At 52.9% G+C, this 20,031-nt stretch overlaps 1 protein-coding gene across 6 annotated transcripts in view; it reads right to left on the bottom strand.

The window, feature by feature from the left end:
* CTDP1 (CTD phosphatase subunit 1) overlaps positions 1–20,031 on the bottom strand; it is a 74,159-nt gene that overhangs the window by 40,034 nt on the left and 14,094 nt on the right. For all 6 annotated transcript variants that reach the window (XM_077974861.1, XM_028838132.2, XM_077974860.1 and 3 more), the window contains exons 2-6: positions 18,217–18,300; positions 17,393–17,486; positions 15,097–15,225; positions 8,327–8,477; positions 615–705 (exon numbers count right to left, since the gene is read on the bottom strand). In XM_077974861.1, the coding sequence (XP_077830987.1) occupies positions 615–705; positions 8,327–8,477; positions 15,097–15,225; positions 17,393–17,486; positions 18,217–18,257 (506 nt within the window). In that variant the 5' untranslated portion in view covers positions 18,258–18,300. The remainder of the gene's footprint in view (positions 1–614; positions 706–8,326; positions 8,478–15,096; positions 15,226–17,392; positions 17,487–18,216; positions 18,301–20,031) is intronic.

Here is a 20,031-nt window from a genome sequence, read left to right on the forward strand (position 1 = left end):
TGTTGGGACGGGGCAGAGCCTGGACTGGGGGCCCTGCACAAGCACCGGGGCTCAGGCAACCTGGGAGACAGTGGGAGTACAGGTTAGAAAGGAACTTTCTAAGTACTCTGAGGCTAACAAGGAAAACTGGAGAGGGGACGTTAAATTCCTTAAAAACATCAATACAGAAATACTGCTCTAGGACGGGTGCGATGGCTCACGCCTGTAATCCCAGCACTTTGGGAGGCTGAGGTGGGAGGATCATGAGGTCAGGAGATAGACACCATCCTGGCTTACACAGTGAAACCCCGTCTGTACTAAAAGTAAAAAAAAAAAAAAAAAAAAAAAAATTAGCTGGGCAAGGTGGCGGGCACCTGTAGTCCCAGCTAAGTCAGGAGGCTGAGGCAGGAGAATGGCGGGAACCTGGGGGCAGAGCCTGCAGTGAGCTGAGATCGCACCACTGCACTCCAGCCTGGGTGACAGAGCGAGACACCGTCTCAAAAAAAAAAAAAAAAAAAAAAAAAGAAAAGAAAAGAAATAGGAAAAGAAATACTGCTCTAAATCTCCAGATGCGATTTTTTAAATGGGAAACGAACAGCAAGAGTTCTCTGTGAGGAGCGTGGCCAGGTACATACCTAAGGTTTCCCGTTTTAGAAAACGGGTCAATACATTCATCCCTGGATAATATTCGATGAGAAAAAAGCTTCTTCTCGGGGTCTAAAAAGCCTTGGAAAAGAAAACAGGACAAAGATTACACGCCTGAGACACGTTTAGGTCACACAGTGCGTGGTGAAGTCTTGAATGTTATTTTACAGTGGCAGACACAAAACACGATGAATTGGCACCAAACACTTCATCCCTTTTCGTGTAAGACCGGGCTCACGGAGGGCTTCTTTTCTCTTACGGTGAACTTATTTGTCAAACACGAATCATGTCTGTAAGTGTTTATAATTCTATTAACATGGAAAATTTGTAACATCCTACTGAAGCACCTGTCTAAACCAGACGGACATGAAAACTACAGAAGGCACTTCATAAGTCAAACAGGTGAGTCACCGTTCAATGTCAAAACGCTCTGCATGTGGTTCTTCGCGTGATGGAGTCTGGACGCTGAACTGAAACTACCCTGCGTCACCTCGGACACGGTCTTTACGAACCCTGGGCGGGCGGGCGGCCCTGCTGTTATCTGTAACGGTTAGTGGAGGAAAGGTTACCAAGGAAGCTTGCTTCTCCTAAGTTACTTCAGGAGAATCACACAGACTCACACGCTGTGTTGTAGAACACAGGAAGGTCGGTTACTTCTCACTATGACACACGTTTACGCTGGTCATTCAGGCAACATCGAGGAAGCCTGCCTGACAGAGCAGACTGGGAAGGAAGGACATCGCGACACCACAATGACCAGCTAGTGCAGAAGCTGCTTCCGCAGCGAAGAATCTGCCCGGGCTACAGTTGACACTTGTACTTTACACGACATCTGTTAATTACAAGTCTAGTTTAATTTTTTTTTTTTTTTTTTTTGAGACGGAGTCTCGCTCTGTCGCCCAGGCTGGAGTGCAGTGGCGCAATCTCGGCTCACTGCAAGCTCCGCCTCCCGGGTTCACGCCATTCTCCTGCCTCAGCCTCCCGAGTAGCTGGGACTACAGGCGCCCGCCCCTGCGCCCGGCTAATTTTTTCTATTTTTAGTAGAGACGGGGTTTCACCATGGTCTCGATCTCCTGACCTTGTGATCCGCCCACCTCGGCCTCCCAAAGTGCTGGGATTACAGGCGTGAGCCACCACGCCCGGCCTAGTTTAATTTTTTAAAAGTAATTTTCTAAAGAGCTTTACGTGCTTGATGCTCTGCTTTGACTCTTTAAAGACGGTAAAACCATGCTATCTGCAAATACCCCTTCTGCACTTCAGGAGGCACCGCCGTCACAATCAAGAAATCAGGCAGAGGTTTCTTGGTATTACCTCTGCTCTGGGTTTCCTGATCTATAAATTTATCTTCTGAACTTTTAGCTTACTGTATTACCTTCCTAAGTTTGCAAAGTCTTCAATTTACAGTGAAGTGCCCATAATTTTAAAGAAAGATAATTTAAAAATAAGTCATCTCTTGCTAATTTACAAGAACCACAGAATATATAGTAAACGTATTTCAGTTTGTGGAAGTAGGAGTACTAAACAAAAACAAAACAGACTTTTCAGGTAATTTATTCTATTGGTAAAATATGTTAGAGGCATCAAGTTCAATGTCAATTTAATTTCACTGGCCATTTAAAACATTCTGGAGAGAAAAAGCTATGGTAAGTATGAAGCCTCACAAGGAAATGTTTCAGCTACTCATCATACAAGTGGCTGAAGCCATAAATCTGGACATACCTCAAGAGATAGGTATTCCATGGCACGTAGATAACGTGTAAGAGTGTTTGTTCATTTAACATTTACTGAGTTTAACATTACTTGGAATTTTGCCAGGAATATAAGGTACAGGAATAAATACAACACAATTATTACCCTCCCAAGAGGCTGAAATTATAAGAAAACTGAACACATTAACACACAACCTCTATCTGGCATGACACGTGCAGGTGCCATGGAACAAAACGGAGACTAGACTGCAGAAGAGTGAGCCAGTCCAGAGTCGAGAGCTGGGTCTGTGATCTCATCATGGCACACAGGTCCACTGCATAACCGTCAGCTCTGCATGAAGCACAGGAGGTAGACCAGACATCTCAGAAGCACTGTGAACCCAAACTCCAACCACGCAGCCCACATCCTCTCAAGACTTAAGACTCACTGCAGCACCTGGCTCCACGCCCCTGTATGACACACGGGGTCCACTTCCAGATCCGAACGCACCCACGACGCCCGGCTCCACATCTCCGCGCGGCACACGGGGTCCACTTCCAGATCCGAACGCACCCACGACGCCCGGCTCCACATCTCCGTGTGGCACACGGGGTCCACTTCCAGATCTGAACGCACCCACGACGCCCGGCTCCACATCTCCGTGTGGCACACGGGGTCCACTTCCGGGATTTGAACGTGCCCTGACTGCACTCCACGCAATCACTATTGTTTTCACACTGGCTTTTAATCAACTACTGTCTGCACTCATCCCTACTGAGCTCAACCTCTGTACCACCACCTCTGAGATCACAAACGCGAGAAACACGCTGGCTGTTTTCGATACAGGTTGAAACATACGCATGACAGTTAAAACAGAAGAGCTGCTCTGGGCGCCACCTCAGTTACCCTGCAGCCCCGCGGCGCTACGCACAATGCACTCCGGGGTCCGTAAGATCTTCTGGGAAGATGAACCCGCCTCCCGGCTGAAGCATCACCACCTCCAAACGCTTCCAATGCAGCACTGCCAGGAGCTTTCCCTTCCTTGATGTCACTGGTTTGTTAGTATTTCAGTAACAAAAAGATACCTGGACTTAAAGGAGAAATAAACGCAATTGTTTCTTACTATATACAGACACTTAACTTCTAGATGATCACTGAGGCCACGAAGTCGCTAAATCTAAAGTCTGTTAATGGAATTATTAGCGTCTCTACAATCACATAAAAGACACGCATCCCAAACACTCAACATTTCTGTCCTAGTCATACTGAAAGCACACATGCTATCCACACGGTCACTTTCAAAATGAAAAGCATCAAAGGCGGAAGCTCAGCAGCCACCTCAGGCTTCAGTCCGGACCTCACTTTCTCACTTGCAGAAAAGCTGACCCAGGTCATCTCTACAGATCCCGCCAGCCACGACGAAGCCAAGCTGGGCCTTCCTGAACCGCAGGCTGGACGCAGTCCTCCTCCCGCGTTGCTGGGCTCGAGGGCCCGTGTTCTGCTGAGAATCTCTGCGTCCATGTTCAAAGGGATACTGGTCTGCAGTTTTCTTGTGATGTCTTCGTCTGGTTTCAGCCCATCCCTTGGACATACTGGAATGCTGGACTTTCACGTAGATAGCAGAGCTTGAAACGCAGAAGGCGCCAGACAGGGCCCGGTGATGCCAGCAAACCCAGCGGGTCTCCCCGCAGCAGGACCCACGCTCGAGGCCCTCCGCAGCCACGCCCCCACCCACGCTCGAGGCCCTCCGCAGCCACGCCCCCACCCACGCTCGAGGCCCTCCGCAGCCACGCCCCCACCCACGCTCGAGGCCCTCCGCAGCCACGCCCCCACCCACGCTCGAGGCCCTCCACAGACACGCACCCACCAGCAGGCTCCCGTGCTCTGCTGTCCAAGTGGCTCAGGGGCCTGCAGATGTCAGTATGGATGTTGTGCTGAATTTGCAGGCAGCTACCAGGCTCCCTCCAGCTTTCAGGCTGATAAAGAAACATGGCATTCTCTTCACCTGCTTCATCTTTCACCACACGAGGCCTCATGAACGTGGAATCTGACTGTAGTGTCCCACGCCCTGCCTGTCGGTGTGAAGGGTGGCAAGGGTGTGGCCCAGCTAAAACCTGGGACCCCTCTGCTTTTGGCCCAAATCCCCTCCAGCCAAGCATTTAAACAGACTCGAGCCTTCCACATACTCATCCTCACTGGGGCTTGTGTGCTCTGACCAACAAACGTTGACGTCCCTCAGAAAAGGATAAGCAAGACGTGTGCAACAGCCAACCTACATAACCCCAACTTTAAAGAGAGAGACCTGGAGAAGGATGCCCCAAATAAGAAACATTTGCATGGGCACTAGATACACGGACAGAAGATGGGACAGGAGAAGAAGGAAAAATCACCGGTGCATCCTGGACTGCCTGCCGCCTTCAGGAATCAGACTTGCAGGTCGCCAGGCTGTGCCCGCTGGGGAGCACCCTGTGTGGGAGGCGGGAGGCAGGAGGCAAACGCGTCACCTGCCAGGGAGCAGGCCGTGCAGCGCGCGGTGCTCACAGTCCTGGGGGTCAGGAACCACTCCCCCACTGAACAAGCTGGGTTTCAGGAACTCACCCAGAGGATCCAGTCCACGGAGGAGGGAAAACTCACATAAAATGATGAAGATTTATAACAAAGAGATGGATGAATTCTTGGTGATGAAATCTTACGTGAAAAGAACAGTACATAAACTTGTGCACATATTAAGACAAACTCGGCAAAATTATACACACAAAAAAACAGAGAACAGGGGACAGCCACGGATATGACGACCGTGAGGAAGACTTCTCTGGTCTTTAGTCTCTCCCTGACATTTGTTATTGTGAACGTGACGCCCCTCGGGCGTCTGGTCTGCGTGGGCGTCACCCGCACTGCGGTGTGTGACTTACGGGTTGGCCCCGGGAGGTGCCTGGTACTGGCTGCGAAGTCCAGGGCTAGAACACACACAGGGATTCGGGGCTGGGACACACACAGGGATTCGGGGCTGGGACACACACAGGGATTCGGGGCTAGAACACACACAGGGATTCGGGGCTGGGACACACACAGGGATTCGGGGCTGGAACACACACAGGGATTCGGGGCTGGGACACACACAGGGATTCGGGGCTGGGACACACACAGGGATTCGGGGCTAGAACACACACAGGGATTCGGGGCTGGGACACACACAGGGATTCGGGGCTGGAACACACACAGGGATTCGGGGCTGGGACACACACAGGGATTCGGGGCTAGAACACACACAGGGATCCGGGGCTGGGACACACACAGGGATCCGGGGCTGGGACACACACAGGGATTCGGGGCTGGGACACACACAGGGATCCGGGGCTGGAACACACACAGGGATCCGGGGCTGGAACACACACAGGGATCCGGGGCTGGAACACACACAGGGAGTCCGGGGCTGGAACACACACAGGGGTCCGGGGCTGGAACACACACAGGGATTTGGGGCTGGGACACACACAGGGATTTGGGGCTGGAACACACACAGGGAGTCCGGGGCTGGGACACACACAGGGATTTGGGGCTGGGACACACACAGGGATTTGGGGCTGGAACACACACAGGGATTTGGGGCTGGGACACACACAGGGATTTGGGGCTGGAACACACACAGGGAGTCCGGGGCTGGGACACACACAGGGAGTCCAGGGCTGGGACACACAGGGATTCGGGGGTCTATTTCCACATAGTGGAAGTCGACTAAGGCAGCTTAGTCGGCCTGGGCTGCTCTGAAGAAACTCCACAGCGTGGGTGACTCAGGAACGGACGTCCCTTCCTCACAGTTCTGGAGGCAGTGTCCGACCAAGGCGCCAGCGACGCGGCTGCAGGTCAGTGGGAACTGGCTTGCTGCGCCTCCCGCAGCTCCCAGAACCCGCCTGGGTAAGGGCCCTGATTCCACTCAGGAGGATGGAGTCCTCACGACCTCACCGCCTTCCACACCCCTCCTGACACCCTCGCCTTGGGACTGGGTTTTATTTATTTATTTATTTATTTATTTATTTATTTATTTATTTATTTATTTTGAGACGGAGTCTCGCTCTGTCGCCCAAGCTGGAGTGCAGTGGCGTGATCCTGGCTCACTGTAAGCTCCACCTCCTGGGTTCACGCCATTCTCCTGCCTCAGCCTCCCGAGTAGCTGGGACTACAGGCGCCCGCCACCGCGCCCAGCTCATTTTTTGTATTTTTAGTAGAGACGGGGTTTCACCGTGGTCTCGATCTCCTGACCTTGTGATCCGCCCGCCTCAGCCTCCCAAAGTGCTGGGATTACAGGCGTGAGCCACCGCGCCCGGCCTAGACTGGGTTTTAACATATGGACTTGGGGGCTGTAAAATCCCAAATCATAGCAGGCGTTATTTCTTTTGTTTTTTGTTTTTTGAGACAGAGTCTGCTCTGTCACCCAGGCTGGAGTGCAGTGGCGCGATCTCGGCTCACTGCAAGCTCCGCCTCCCGGGTTTATGCCATTCTCCTGCCTCAGCCTCCCGAGTAGCTGGGACTACAGGCGCCCGCCACCACGCCCGGTTAATTTTTTGTATTTTTAGTAGAGACAGGGTTTCACCGTGTTAGCCAGGATGGTCTCGATCTCCTGACCTCGTGATCCGCCTGCCTCGGCCTCCCAAAGTGCTGGGATTACAGGTGTGAGCCATGGCGCCTGGCCAGCAGGTTCTTTACTGGCTTGAGGACGTGAGCAGTATCACCCTTGTGCATAATTACTTGTCTTCACATCATCGATCTCAGGCAGCCATACAGCAGCAGCCATAATGTTACAAGTGAATGTTTCGAATTTCAATTACAAGAGGAATTAAAGGTCATGATCAAAATTCCTAGAAAGGCACTAAATATTAAAGGAGGATTCAAAATTCATTTCCCCACCAACAACAAAAGACTAAGACCAATCCGGAAAGATCTTTGAATTTTAAAACACTCAATCTAAACCTCTGGAGCCGGCACGGAGGAGCCCACACTGCCACTCGGGCCCACGTCCATGTGGGACAGACGGTCACCGTCCCGCGTCGTTGTCCCCTCACTTTGTCCACGTGGGACAGACAGTCACCATCCCACGTCGTCCCCTTGCTTCGTCCACATGGGACAGACGGTCACCGTCCCACGTCGTTGTCCCCTCGCTTCGTCCACGTGGGACAGATGGTCACCGTCCCGCGTTGTCCCCTTGCTTCGTCCACGTGGAACAGATGGTCACCGTCCCGCGTCGTTGTCCCCTCGCTTCGTCCACGTGGGACAGACGGTCACCGTCCCGCGTCGTCCCCTTGCTTCGTCCACGTGGGACAGACGGTCACCGTCCCGCGTCATCCCCTTGCTTCGTCCACATGGAACAGATGGTCACTGTCCCATGTCATCACCCCCTTGCTTCGTCCACATGTAACAGATGGTCACTGTCCCATGTCATCGTCCCCTCGCTTCGTCCACGTGGGACAGACGGTCACCATCCTGTGGCATTGTCCCCTTGCATCGTACACATGGGACAGTCACCGTCCCGTGGCACTGTCCCCTTGCTTCATCCTGCTGCTGCAGACTGGCACTCACGCTACCACCCAGGGAGACAGAAGCAAACGCTAAATCCTAAGGGTGCCCACGTGCAGGTAGGGGACGGCCACACTGTGTATAGTGAGAGCACCCGGCACGAGTACACACAAGCAGCCTGGCCTGAAGTCCCTGTGAACTGATTAACAGGTGTCTGTCAGAGTATCTCACAGAAGGTGGTTCCACGTGCCCACGTCGTCCTGACAAACTCCCAGAGTGGCCCACCCAGTACTGCACCCGGCCAGAGCAGCTCCAGCCCCACCCGCCGGCCGCAGTGGCAGAATTCCCTTACCTCTCACAACCCCCTGCACAACGGCCAACTCCAAGACCACAACTGAGTTGCAGGGGAGCTTCTTTTCTTTCTTCATCTTTAAGAAACCATCACCGAAAACAGGAAAGAAACCCACGGTTCCCACGGCCCCTCCGGCCGCGGCGCACTGACCTGCGATGGTGTGCGCGTACAGCCGGCTGCCGAAGGTGAAGACGTGCAGCTCGTACAGCTTGGCGATCTTCTCCAGGAAGTCCTTGCAGTGCGGACGCAGGCGCGTGTGCAACATGGGCTCACCCCGGCCCAGCTGGAAGTGAAAGATGCCCTGAAAAGAACGGCAGCAACAGTCAGGAGAAAAGGTCTGAGGAGCCCCAGCAGCCCCCACAACCCGTGTGCCTGAGACAGGTGTCCTGAAGACACACGTGTCCGAGACAGGCATTCTGAAGACATGCATATGCCTGCCCCTCCACATGGGACACAGGACATGTGTGTGTACGCACCTCTCCACACGGACAGAGAACATGTGTGTACACGCCCCTCCACATGGGACACAGGACATGTGTGTGTATGCACCTCTCCACACGGACAGAGAACATGTGTGTGTACACACCCCTCCACATGGGACAGAGAACACGTGTGTACACGCCTCTCCACACGGACAGAGGACATGCATGTGTACACGCCTCTCCACACGGACAGAGGACATGCATGTGTACACGCTCCTCCACACGGACAGAGGACGCGTGTGTACACGCCTCTCCACACGGACAGAGGACATGCATGTGTACACGCTCCTCCACACGGACAGAGGACATGCATGTGTACACGCTCCTCCACACGGACAGAGGACATGCGTGTGTACACGCCTCTCCACACGGACAGAGGACATGCATGTGTACACGCTCCTCCACAAGGACAGAGGACATGCGTGTGTACACGCCCCTCCACACGGACAGAGGATGTGTGTACATGCCCCTCCACATGGGACAGAGGACATGTGTGTGTACACGCCCCTCCACACGGACAGAGGATGTGTGTACATGCCCCTCCACATGGGACAGAGGACGTGTGTGTGTACGTGCCCCTCCACACAGAGGACATGTGTGTACACACCCCTCCACATGGGACAGAGGACGTGTGTACATGCTCCTCCATGTGGGACAGAGGACACGTGTGTGCACATACCCCTCCATGTGGGACAGGGGACAGGGTGCACACACCCCTCCACATGGGACAGAGGACATGTGTCTGCACTCGCCCCTCCACATGGGACAGGGGACAGCAGTGTGTACACGCCCCTCCACATGGGCATGGGACAGAGGACATGTATACATGTCCCTCCACATGGGACAGAGGACATGGGTGTGCACACATCCCTCCACATGGTACAGGGGACAGTGTGTACACGCCCCTCCATGTGGGACAGAGGACCACACGTGCGCCCATCCCTCCATGTGGGACAGAGGTTGCATGTCCACCTGCCCCTCCAAATAAGGACGTGACCCTAACTGGTGCAAGGCGCTACCTGTGGCATTTAAAACCCACTGTGTAAGCACTTTCCATGAACGTGGTATGAGTGAGCGAGTGCGGCCTTCTCAGCTGCGGGAATGCCCTCGATGCATGTGATTAACGACTGCCCATGATTACTAGGATAACCACCCACCTGCAACAACTGTTCAAGACCACCACGCTGGGTAATCACGTTACCAGTAACAGCCTCTACGATAACCACACGATAACCACCGATGACTCACTACTCATGCTTAGCTACCTACCTGCAGCAACCCGTCCCTGATAACCACCCCGATAACCAGCCAACAGTAACAACCTGTGATAACTACATGATAACCACCCCTGATAATCAGCCAACAGTCACCACCTGTGATAACCACATAACCACCGATGACAGCTACACTCACTACTCATGATAACTACCTACCTGCAACGACCGCCTAGGATAACCACCCCGATAACCAGCCAACAGTAACAACCTATACTAACTACGAGATAACCACCGATGTCACTTCTGCCTTTGTTTCTTCAAATGCTGACACATTGCTGACAGTGCTTTCCTGAGCTACTGAACAAAGGAAATCAACATTCCCAGGTAACCTGGTGATTTTCAGATACAGTTTCTTTCATTTACATACACAACACAGAAGCCGAAACGTATTCTAAATCGTATTTAGTAGACAGATGAAATGAGTGATACCGACTCACTCGCCTACATATGATCGACATGCAAATAAGACTGCTTTCCTCAGGAAGTTAAATTTCTATCCTTTTAACCCTGTTAATTTCTCAGTAAAATATTTACTCTTAATGGCTTTAATTAAGCTCAGTTACATTTTTCCAGCTCTAAGTTAGTTAGGACCCTCGGGAAGAAGCTACTCTGTTAAAGATCTACCAGCGAAAGGTTTTAGTAACAACTTTCCCAGTTACATTTTTCTAGCTCTAAGTTAATTACGACCCTCATGAAGAAGGTACTCTGTTAAAGATTTAGGAGTGAAACGTTCTAGCAACAACTTTCCCATTACTCAACAGTAACAAGTCCAGCAGCTGTCCAGGCTTCGGGAGGTGTGGCCAGCACCACTTCTGAGCCCCGAAATTGCTTTCAGAGGGGCCAGGAGTACGGCCAGGCACCGCCTCAGGGTCTCCTCTGGATGTCGAGTGGGGTACACTAACACTACTGAGGAGGCAGAGGACGGTCAGTTCATGCTTAGACCCCCTTCCCCACTACATCAGGACATTGTCGCCTTCCAGACCACACAACTGAGAAACAGCCACATTATAACCAGACCCAGCTGTCTTCAGCAGGCCTATCCTGGAGATACTGAGAATCACAGGAATTTTTTGGTTTCCCAGTGACTATAATCCATGCTGACACTCTACTGTAGCTTATTAAATGTGCAATAGCATTATGTCTAAAAGAACAATGTACCTAGCTTAATTTAAAAATACCTTATTATTAAAAATGGCTGGGTGCGGTGGCTCAATGCCTGTACTCCCAGCACTTTGGGAGGCTGAGGCAGGTGGATCACTTGAGGTCTGGAGTTCGAGACCAGCCTGGCCAATATGGCGCAACCCTATCTCTATTAAAAATATAAAAATTAGCTGGGTGTGGCGGTACACACCTGTAGTCCCAGCTACTCGGGAGGCTGAAGCACAAGAATGGCTTGAACCCGGAGGTGGAGGCTGCATGATATAGAGATCGTGCCACTGCACTCCAGCCTGGGCAACAGAGCGAGACTCCGTCTCAAAAAATAAAAAAATAAAAAATAATTTTATTATTAAAAAATGCTAACAACATCTGAGCCTTCAGCAAGTCACATTCTTTGGCTGCTGTACGGTCTCACCTCGATGCTGACGGCTGCTGACTGATCAGAGGGTGTTTACTGAAGGCTGGGGGTGGCTGTGACAGTTTCTTGAAATAAGATGACAAGGAAGTTCATCCCATCAATCAACTCTTCCTTTCACAAAAGGTTTCTCTGTAGCATGCAATGCCGTTTGATAGCATTTTACCCACAGAAGAACTTGTTTCAAAACTAGGGGCAATCGCCGTAGACCCCGCCACTGGTTTATCAACTAAGTTGATGGAATCTTCCAAATCCTTTGTTGTCATTTCAACGACGTTCACAGCATCTTCTCCAGGAGCAGATTCCATTTCAAGAAACTTTCTTTGCTCATCTGTAAGATGCAACTCCTCATCTGTTCGAGTTTCATCCTGAGGTTGCCAGAATTCAGTCATCTTCAGGCTCCATTCCTAATTCTCTCACTATTTCCACCACGCCTGCAGCCCCTTCCTCCGCTGAGGTCCTGACACCCTGGAAGTCATCCATGAAGGTGAGAACCAACACCTTCCGAACTGAGGGCTGGAATCACCATCTCCTGAACTCCTGGTTGATGCTGATACTCTGACGTCCTCCCATGAATCACAAATGTTCCTGGGGGCACTCACAACGGTGAATCCTTTCCAGAAGGATTTTCTGTTTGATTTTCCCAGACTCATCAGAGGAATTGCCCTCTAAGGCAGCTCCAGCCTTAGAAGATGTAGTAAGACTCGAAGGTTGAAATCATTTCTTGAGCCCTAGGTTGCAGGGTGGATGTGGTGTCAGTAGGCGTGAAAACATTCTTCTCCTGTACATCTCCATCAGAGCTCTCGGGTGACCAGGTGCATGGTTGATGAGCAGGAATATTTCTGAAAAGAATCTCTTTCTGAGCAACAGGTCTCAAGAGTGAGCTTAGAATGGTCGGTAAACCACGCTGTGAACACAGGTGCTGTCATCCAGGCTTTGTTGTTCCATGGATGGAGCGCAGGCAGAGGAGATTTAGCCTCAGTCTTAAGGGCCCTGGGATTTTCAGAATGGCACCTGGGCACTGGCTTCAACTTAAAGTCAGCAGCCGCATTAGTCAGTCTCCAACGAGACAGTCAGCCTGTCCTTTGAAGCCAAGCACTGACTTCTCTCTAGCTATGAAAGTCCTAGACGGCATCATCTTCCAATAGAAGGCTGTTTTGTCTGCACTGAAAATCTGTTGTTTAGTGTGTTTAGTTTCATCAATGATCTCAGCTCGATCCCCTGGGGAACTTACCGCAGTTTCTCCATCAGCACCTGCTGCTTCACCTTCACTTTTATGTTACTGAGACGGCTTCTTTCCTTCAACCTCATGAACCAACCTCTGCTGGTTTCCAGCTTTTCTTCTGCAGCGTCCTCACCCCTCTCGGCCTTCACAGAATCGAAGACAGTTCGCGCCTTGTTCTGGATTAGGCTTTGGCTTAAGGGAATGTTGAGGCTGGTTTGATCTTCTACTGAGACCACTACAACCTTCTCCTTCTCAGCAACAAGGCTGTTTCACTGTCTTATCACTTGTGTGTTCACCGAAGTGGGAGTGTTAGTTTGCTTCAATAACTTTTCCTTTGCATTCACACCTTGGCTGTTGAGTGCAAGAGGCCCAGCTTGCGGCCTTTCCTGGCTTTCGGCGTGCCTTCCTCACTTAGCATAATCATGTCTACCTTCTCATTTAAAGTGAGAGACTGGTGAGCCTTCCTCTCACTTGAACACCTACAGGTCCCTGTAGAGTTATTACTTTGGCCTAATTTCAATACAGTTGTGCCTCGGGGAACAGGGAGGCCTCAGCACCGGGACAGAGACAGGGAATGGTCGGTTGGTGGAGCAGTCAGGACCACACATCTACCCATTACGCTTGCTGTCTTATGTGGGTGTGCTTCACGGCACCCCAAAACAATGACAACAGTGACCTCAAAGATCGCAGATCACAATCCCCTAGAGCAGACAGAACACTAATGAAGCAACTATGACAACAGTGACCTCAAAGATCACTGACTACAGGTCCCTGTAACAGCAGACCACTACCGAGGAGTCTGAAGTACACAGGAATTTCCGGAGTGTGGCACACACGCCGCTGGAGAATGACACCCACAGCCGTGCTCGCTGGGTGCCCCGAGCCTCCTCTCTGGGAACACACAGTATCCGTGAAGCACCATAAAATGAGCTGTGCCTATAAAACTCACTCAATGCCCAACTTCACAGGCACAATTTAAAAGCAGGGAACAGTCACAACAACTCACGAAGGTGTATGTGTGCAGAATGTATTTTCATAAAGTCCTTACATCCTTCAAAATACCTAGTTTGTCAGAAAATAGGCATTAAAAAAAACCTTAGTGAGTAGAGTAGTGGATATGAATGAAGCAATCTGAAAATATCTAGTCACAGTTTATACTGCATAGAAGAATATATTGCTGTATAACATGCCATGATACACACAAATGACTAACACAGCCAAAAATAGAAGCTGTTTTGTGGGTGAGGCCTGAATTCCGGCCCTAAAGGAAACTCCTGTGCAGCACGGCAGTTACTCGATTCTCTCCATTCTGCAAATAGCGTAAAACGTGAGAGTTTGTGCCACCTGGGGGATCTGTGCAGCTCACCCTGGCCACCAGGCTGACGTACCGGGCCAAACTTAACCAAACATCTTTCAGACGAAGCTGGTCACCAATTTGACTTAGGTGTAACTGTCATCAATCTGTCCCAGCTGTTGGTGCCACGCCCCACCATCCCGCAGTGGAGGGCGCCTGGCTCTGCGGTGCACCCTCCAGCCTGCTGGGCGTCTGCTATCGGGACCTGCAAGATCCCCAGGAAGCTTTAGGAACTGGAAAGGTCAGAACTGACAGGCCCCTGAACTCCCAAATCTAACGCCAGAGTCCACATACTATCTGTTTAACAGCAAACATTTAAAAAACAACTCAGCGTTGGTGAGGGCCTCCCTGCTGGCGACCGTCTAGGCCCACACAAGCCTCTGGGCAAGCCTCTTGGCACAGACATAAAGAGCCTTTGGTCTAGAAATTCAGTTTCTCTGGCTCCGTCCTGAGGACACAGCTGAGGTGCAGGAAGGGTTCTGTGTGCATTAAACAGGGCTCTGCCCTTATCCTTCGTTTCTCCCTGTATTTCCTCTGCAGAATGCACACTGACCACCTCCCAGCCTCTTCCTCCAGCCCAGCTCTCCCAAGCACAAACCCAGGGGTCCACCACCTGCCCTTGACATCCCAGCGACACAAAGGCATCCAACACCAACGTCCTCCCCACCAAGACCACCACCCTCAGGACACGTCTCGCACCATCCCCTGCACCATCCTCACAGGCTCGGAACGCTTCCGCCCTCTCCGACAGCCTGCCGCGCGGGCACACAAAGGGCTCCCGCACAAACAGCAGGAAGTGCGAGACACAGTGGGCACCAAGATGTCTGCCCAGGGGCCCAGATGCTACCCAACCGCCCAGCAGACACACAGCCCACACCCAGAACAAGAGAGTCTGCTTTCGACATCCAGGCTGACCTGTGGGAAATCATCTAAAAAACAAGGTAACACACTTCTGAATCAAAGTTCTAGGACCTGCGGCTCCGGGACCCGGGGTGCCAGCCGCACTCACTTTATTCGACATCTGCTGACAGTGCTGCTCGGTTGTGTGGATCAGCGTCTGGTCCAGGTCCACCATGAGCACCAGCTTCCGGTTCCGATGCAGTCGCTGCTGGTCTTCTCTTCCCAGCTCCTCTGCTTGCTACAATTAAACAGAAACAAGAAATGACAAAGTCAGTATGTTTGCATCCAAGGTAAAACTCCATTTTATCAAGAAACAGAAAACGAAATAAACGCGTCCCTCTCCAGCCCCTGGCACTCCCCATGGCCTGCGCCCTACAGGCCGAGAGCCGGGGCCGGGTCACCAGCTGGGTCACGGCAACCTTGCTTGTGACCACGATTTTATAATTCAGTTAAATACATGAGCCAATGAAAACAGAGGGGAAGAGAAACTGGTTGTTTCTATCAAAGCCACTTCAATGGTATGGAGCACTCAGTAAAAGTGAGCTGCAAAATTAACGAAGAAACCAAGTCAGCGGCTGGGAGAAGGGAGACGCCGGGTGGCCCAAGCTGGGCAGCAGAGACTGGCAAGGGCCATGTGCTCAGAACCTCCCACGCTCAGCCTATTCTTGTGCCTCGAAGAGACCCGGGGACCTGGCGACAGCACATCAGGGTGTCCCTCCACGCGGGGCCCAGAGCGGTGCTACCAAGCGCCCAGTCACCCAGGCATCAGTGGCCCAGCGTGGGACACAGGACGTGACGTGCTAGGACGCACCACGCTGCCTTTCTCACTGTAACTGGCCCTCACTCTTCACAACAAAATCCTGGTCCCGCTCAGGCGGTACCTCCTCCCGTCCCCGTCCCCGAAGGGAAATGCACAGAGGGGCCGGCAGGTGCCGGAAAGATGAGGGGTACTTCCTCCTCCCTTCACCCCCAAACTTGCTGGCTTTGGTTTACGTGCACACATTTTACATTCGTTTAAAGTTTGGTAATTCAGAAAACCCAGAATCCTGTATCTGGCATTTTGTTTTTCCCATAAAAAGACAGACTGAAATTGGTGTCCATCATTTAAAAGCACGAATTTACCAAAATCGTAACACTGCAAAGTGTTTTACCTACTCACAAAACTGCGCAGCCCTGAAAGTCCGTAAGATCACACACTAGTTTTTCTCGGCTCCCAGAGCATTTTCACCCACGGGGTGAAGTGAGGTCGGGGAGACGGCGTCTGCCTCGAGCACAGGAGGTGCCGGAGCCGCCGACCCACAGAGCCCCAGCAACTCCTGAAATACATACAGGAGACGTAGACACTCGAAGATAAAAACCCAAATCACTCTTTTTTTTTTTTTTTTTTTTTTTTTTTTTTTTTTGAGATGGAGTCTCGCTGTGTCTCCCAGGCTGGAGTGCAGTGGCGTGATCTCGGCTCACTGCAAGCTCCGCCTCCCGGGTTCATGCCATTCTCCCGCCTCAGCCTCCCGAGTAGCTGAGACTACAGGCGCCCGCCACCACGCCCGGCTAGTTTTTTGTATTTTTAGTAGAGACGGGGTTTCACCGTGTTAGCCAGGATAGTCTCGATCTCCTGACCTCGTGATCCACCCGCCTCGGCCTCCCAAAGTGCTGGGATTACAGGCTTGAGCCACCGCGCCCGGCCCCAAATCACTCTTAACTGAGCACACGAACACCTGCCCGTTCTCTCCACCCCACGTACCCGCCGTGGGCTCTCCTGTCAGCACAAGGCAAACAGCCCTGGGACCCCCCAACCCACCCCCGTGTGTGCCCACTCTCCCGAGCCAGCTTCCCACTGGTACCAGCAGCAGCCACTCCTGTAGCCAACAAAGTGCTACCACTGCCCCCTCGCCCGACCCTGGCCACCGACTCCTTGCCATTATCTGCCCCAATAGACGCTTCGCCCTCCCGGCTCATCTGGCACACGCCTTGGCAGCGCAGCCACCTCCTGAGCTCCACAAGCAGCTGTCACATCCCTCCCCAGTTAGGACTTGGCTCGAGGGAACCCACACTGAGCCTGGCTGTTCACAGCTGTGGAACATGGGGCCTCAGGGCCCCGAGTCGCTTTTGCAGGCCGACTTGTCTGTGGAGAACCAAGAGCAGCCGTCCCTGTTTCAGGAAAGCAGCAGCCCCATAAGTCATCTGTGTGACGAGGGTTGTTTCAGTAACAACGAAGACAACCACACATCAGTGCTACTGTAGCCGCCCTCCCCCCGCAGCCGCCCTCCCCCGGCAGCCGCCCTCCCCCCGGCAGCCGCCCTCCCCCCGGCAGCCGCCCTCCCCCCCCGCAGCCGCCCTCCCCCCGGCAGCCGCCCTCCTCAGAGCACCACGCTTCCCCAACACGCAGTCGCTGACGCCCAGCTCACCTCGGAGCTCACCATCAACTCCGGCACGCTGTGCACCATGGACACGGTCGCCGTGGACAGTGGCACCTGCTGCCTCCCGTTCTTACTCTGCAACCTATGAGTGCAAGGACAGGTTCAGGGCTTTCCGCTGAGTGCCTGGGCACAGATGCACACGGGGCTCTAAGTGATGGGATTCCCGCTGATGTTTTAACAGACACATGCTGCTATCTAAGCACAGAACTTAATTCTGTTGGCAACTGTGGAAACGTTCTCCACTGTTTAAAGACAGACAGGAAAACTGGTGGAAATACTGAGCTCATGGCCACACTCGTGAACACACAGAGCCACAGTTCTTCATGAAAACAAACCACAAAGTCACACAGAAACAGAAACAGGCCCTCAACCATGAAAATGCAGAAAAAGGAGCTGCCGCACCTCCCACTGCCCAAGTGATAAATCCAAGAAACCACTGGGCACTAGAGGTAAAGCAGCCCCCAGCATGGGGGCGCTCGGGGGAACCAGCCAGGCTGTCCTGAGGGAGGCACTGCTCCAGATACTCGGCGACCTGCGTCTTCACAGTCAGGAGAAAACAGACAGGTCTCAGCCCTCCAGCACCCCCACGACCACAACTGACAATGGCACGAGGCTGGGGTGATGGCAGAGCGGGAAGGACCGCCTCCTAAGGAAACCCGCTGAGTGGGACTCACGTGGGGCCCAAGGGAGGCATCTGCATCTGCCGCTGGGAAACCAAGGGCCTCACTGGGTCCCTAGCACAGCTTCTCAGCCTCCCGGGAGGCCACCACCTTGAGCCCCAGCAGGCAGATCTCACTCTTCTGGACACTTACTGGGTGAGGTCTTGGCCACATTCAGCACACAGGCCTTTCATGACAACCGGGTGGCTGCATCCTTCCAGTCTCACCAGAACCGCCCTACAAAACACGAAGGGAAGAACACTTCAAAATCGCTTGGTTTATCACAGGAGCCCTCCCGTACGAATTTTAAAATCTAAGTTTTCGTGCCAATACTACACCAACTCTCACATAACTTTGTAGGCAGGTGGTCTCACCGCTTGAGGGCATTTCTTCGTCTGTCAAATGACTTTCCACCTGTAGGTCTCTCTCACGAAAACGACACGCAAAAAACAACACGCCACCACGCCTCACCACCCCCGTGCCACCCGTGGAACGGCTGAAAACACAAGGATGTCTGGTTCAAAGAGGAGACTCGGGGAGAACGTAAAAGTTGTCTCAAAATACACATTTATATGTGATCCTCTGACATTTGTGATAGAGAACTTATAAAATCTAAAACTTTTACATCATTCCCAGTCTAGAGAGAGGCTGATGCAACTACGTTTTCCTAACAAAACTACTGTAATATTCTGGTTTTATATAAACACAAACTGTTTCGTTTGTCCAAACAGTGGTCATCTGGAAGAAGTGCTGAAATCTGAAGGCCACAAGACCAGAGGCCGCCCAGCTCTCAGCATCCGCCCAAGGTGCCTGCGGCCCCACACTCCCGCCCCAGCTGGGCTGCTCCGACCACCCTTCCTCGAAGACATGAGGCCAGTCAGCACTCAGCGCCCACCCCTAGGTGCTCACAGTCCCACACTTCTGTCCCAGCCGGGCTGCTCCAACCACCCCACCCACAGACATGAGGCTGCCCAACACTCAGCATCCGCCCCAGGTACTTGCAACCCCACACCCCCCGCCAGCTGGGCTGCTCCGAACACCCTGCCCCACGGACACACACGAGGCAGCCGCCCAAGCTGCATCTGTCAACGGGATTTTTCCAGGCGGGATGCCCCATGGCCCACCGAGACGCCCAGCCATGTCATCGAGAGGGCACGAGGATCAGGCCGCAGGTGGCAACGAGGCGGAGCTACATCCTCCATGCCCACTATGCCATGGCGGGCTGCGCTGGGAGACTCGGAGGGGCGGGTCTGCAGTCTGGAGGGGGCGGAAGGGAAGCTCGGAGGGAAGGGTCTGAGGCCTGGAGGGAAGCAGAAGGGAGTTCTTCCCGGGGAGGAGGATGGGCGTGTGCAGATCACCCGGGAGAGGAACGGTGCTGAGGAGACACGACACGGTGCGGTGCGGGGCTCTGTGCCCTCGGGGATGGAGTGGGCTGCCAGTGACCATCAAGACTCTGAGCTCCTCTGGGTCCTGGAACCCTGATCCTGACCCCGCGAGGAGAGTGAGACTAGGCAGCCCTGCCCCTGCACCTCCTCTGCCCTCACCAACCCCAGGACCCATGACACTTCCCGGCCCCCACAAGCTCACACAGAGCCTCCCACCAGCCCCCCAGGACGAAACCCAGACACATCTAAGTCAGAATCAGAAGAAACAAGAGGAAAGAGAGAAAGAGTCATTAAAAAAAAATCACAGGCCAGGTGTGGTGGCTCACACCTGTAATCCCAGCACTTTGGGAGGCTGAGGCGGGAGGATCACAAAGTCAGGAGATTGAGACCATCCTGGCTAACACGGTGAAACCCCGTCTCTACTAAAAATACAAAAAAATATTAGCCGGGCGTGGTGGCGGCACCTGTAGTCCCAGCTACTTGGTAGGCTGAGGCGGGAGAATGGCGGGAACCCGGGAGGTGGAGTTTGCAGTGAGCTGAGATGGCGCCACTGCACTCCAGCCTGGGCAACAGAGTGAGACTC

This window comes from Macaca mulatta, chromosome 18, assembly GCF_049350105.2.
Source record: "Macaca mulatta isolate MMU2019108-1 chromosome 18, T2T-MMU8v2.0, whole genome shotgun sequence".
NCBI classification, from domain to species: Eukaryota; Metazoa; Chordata; class Mammalia; order Primates; family Cercopithecidae; genus Macaca; species Macaca mulatta.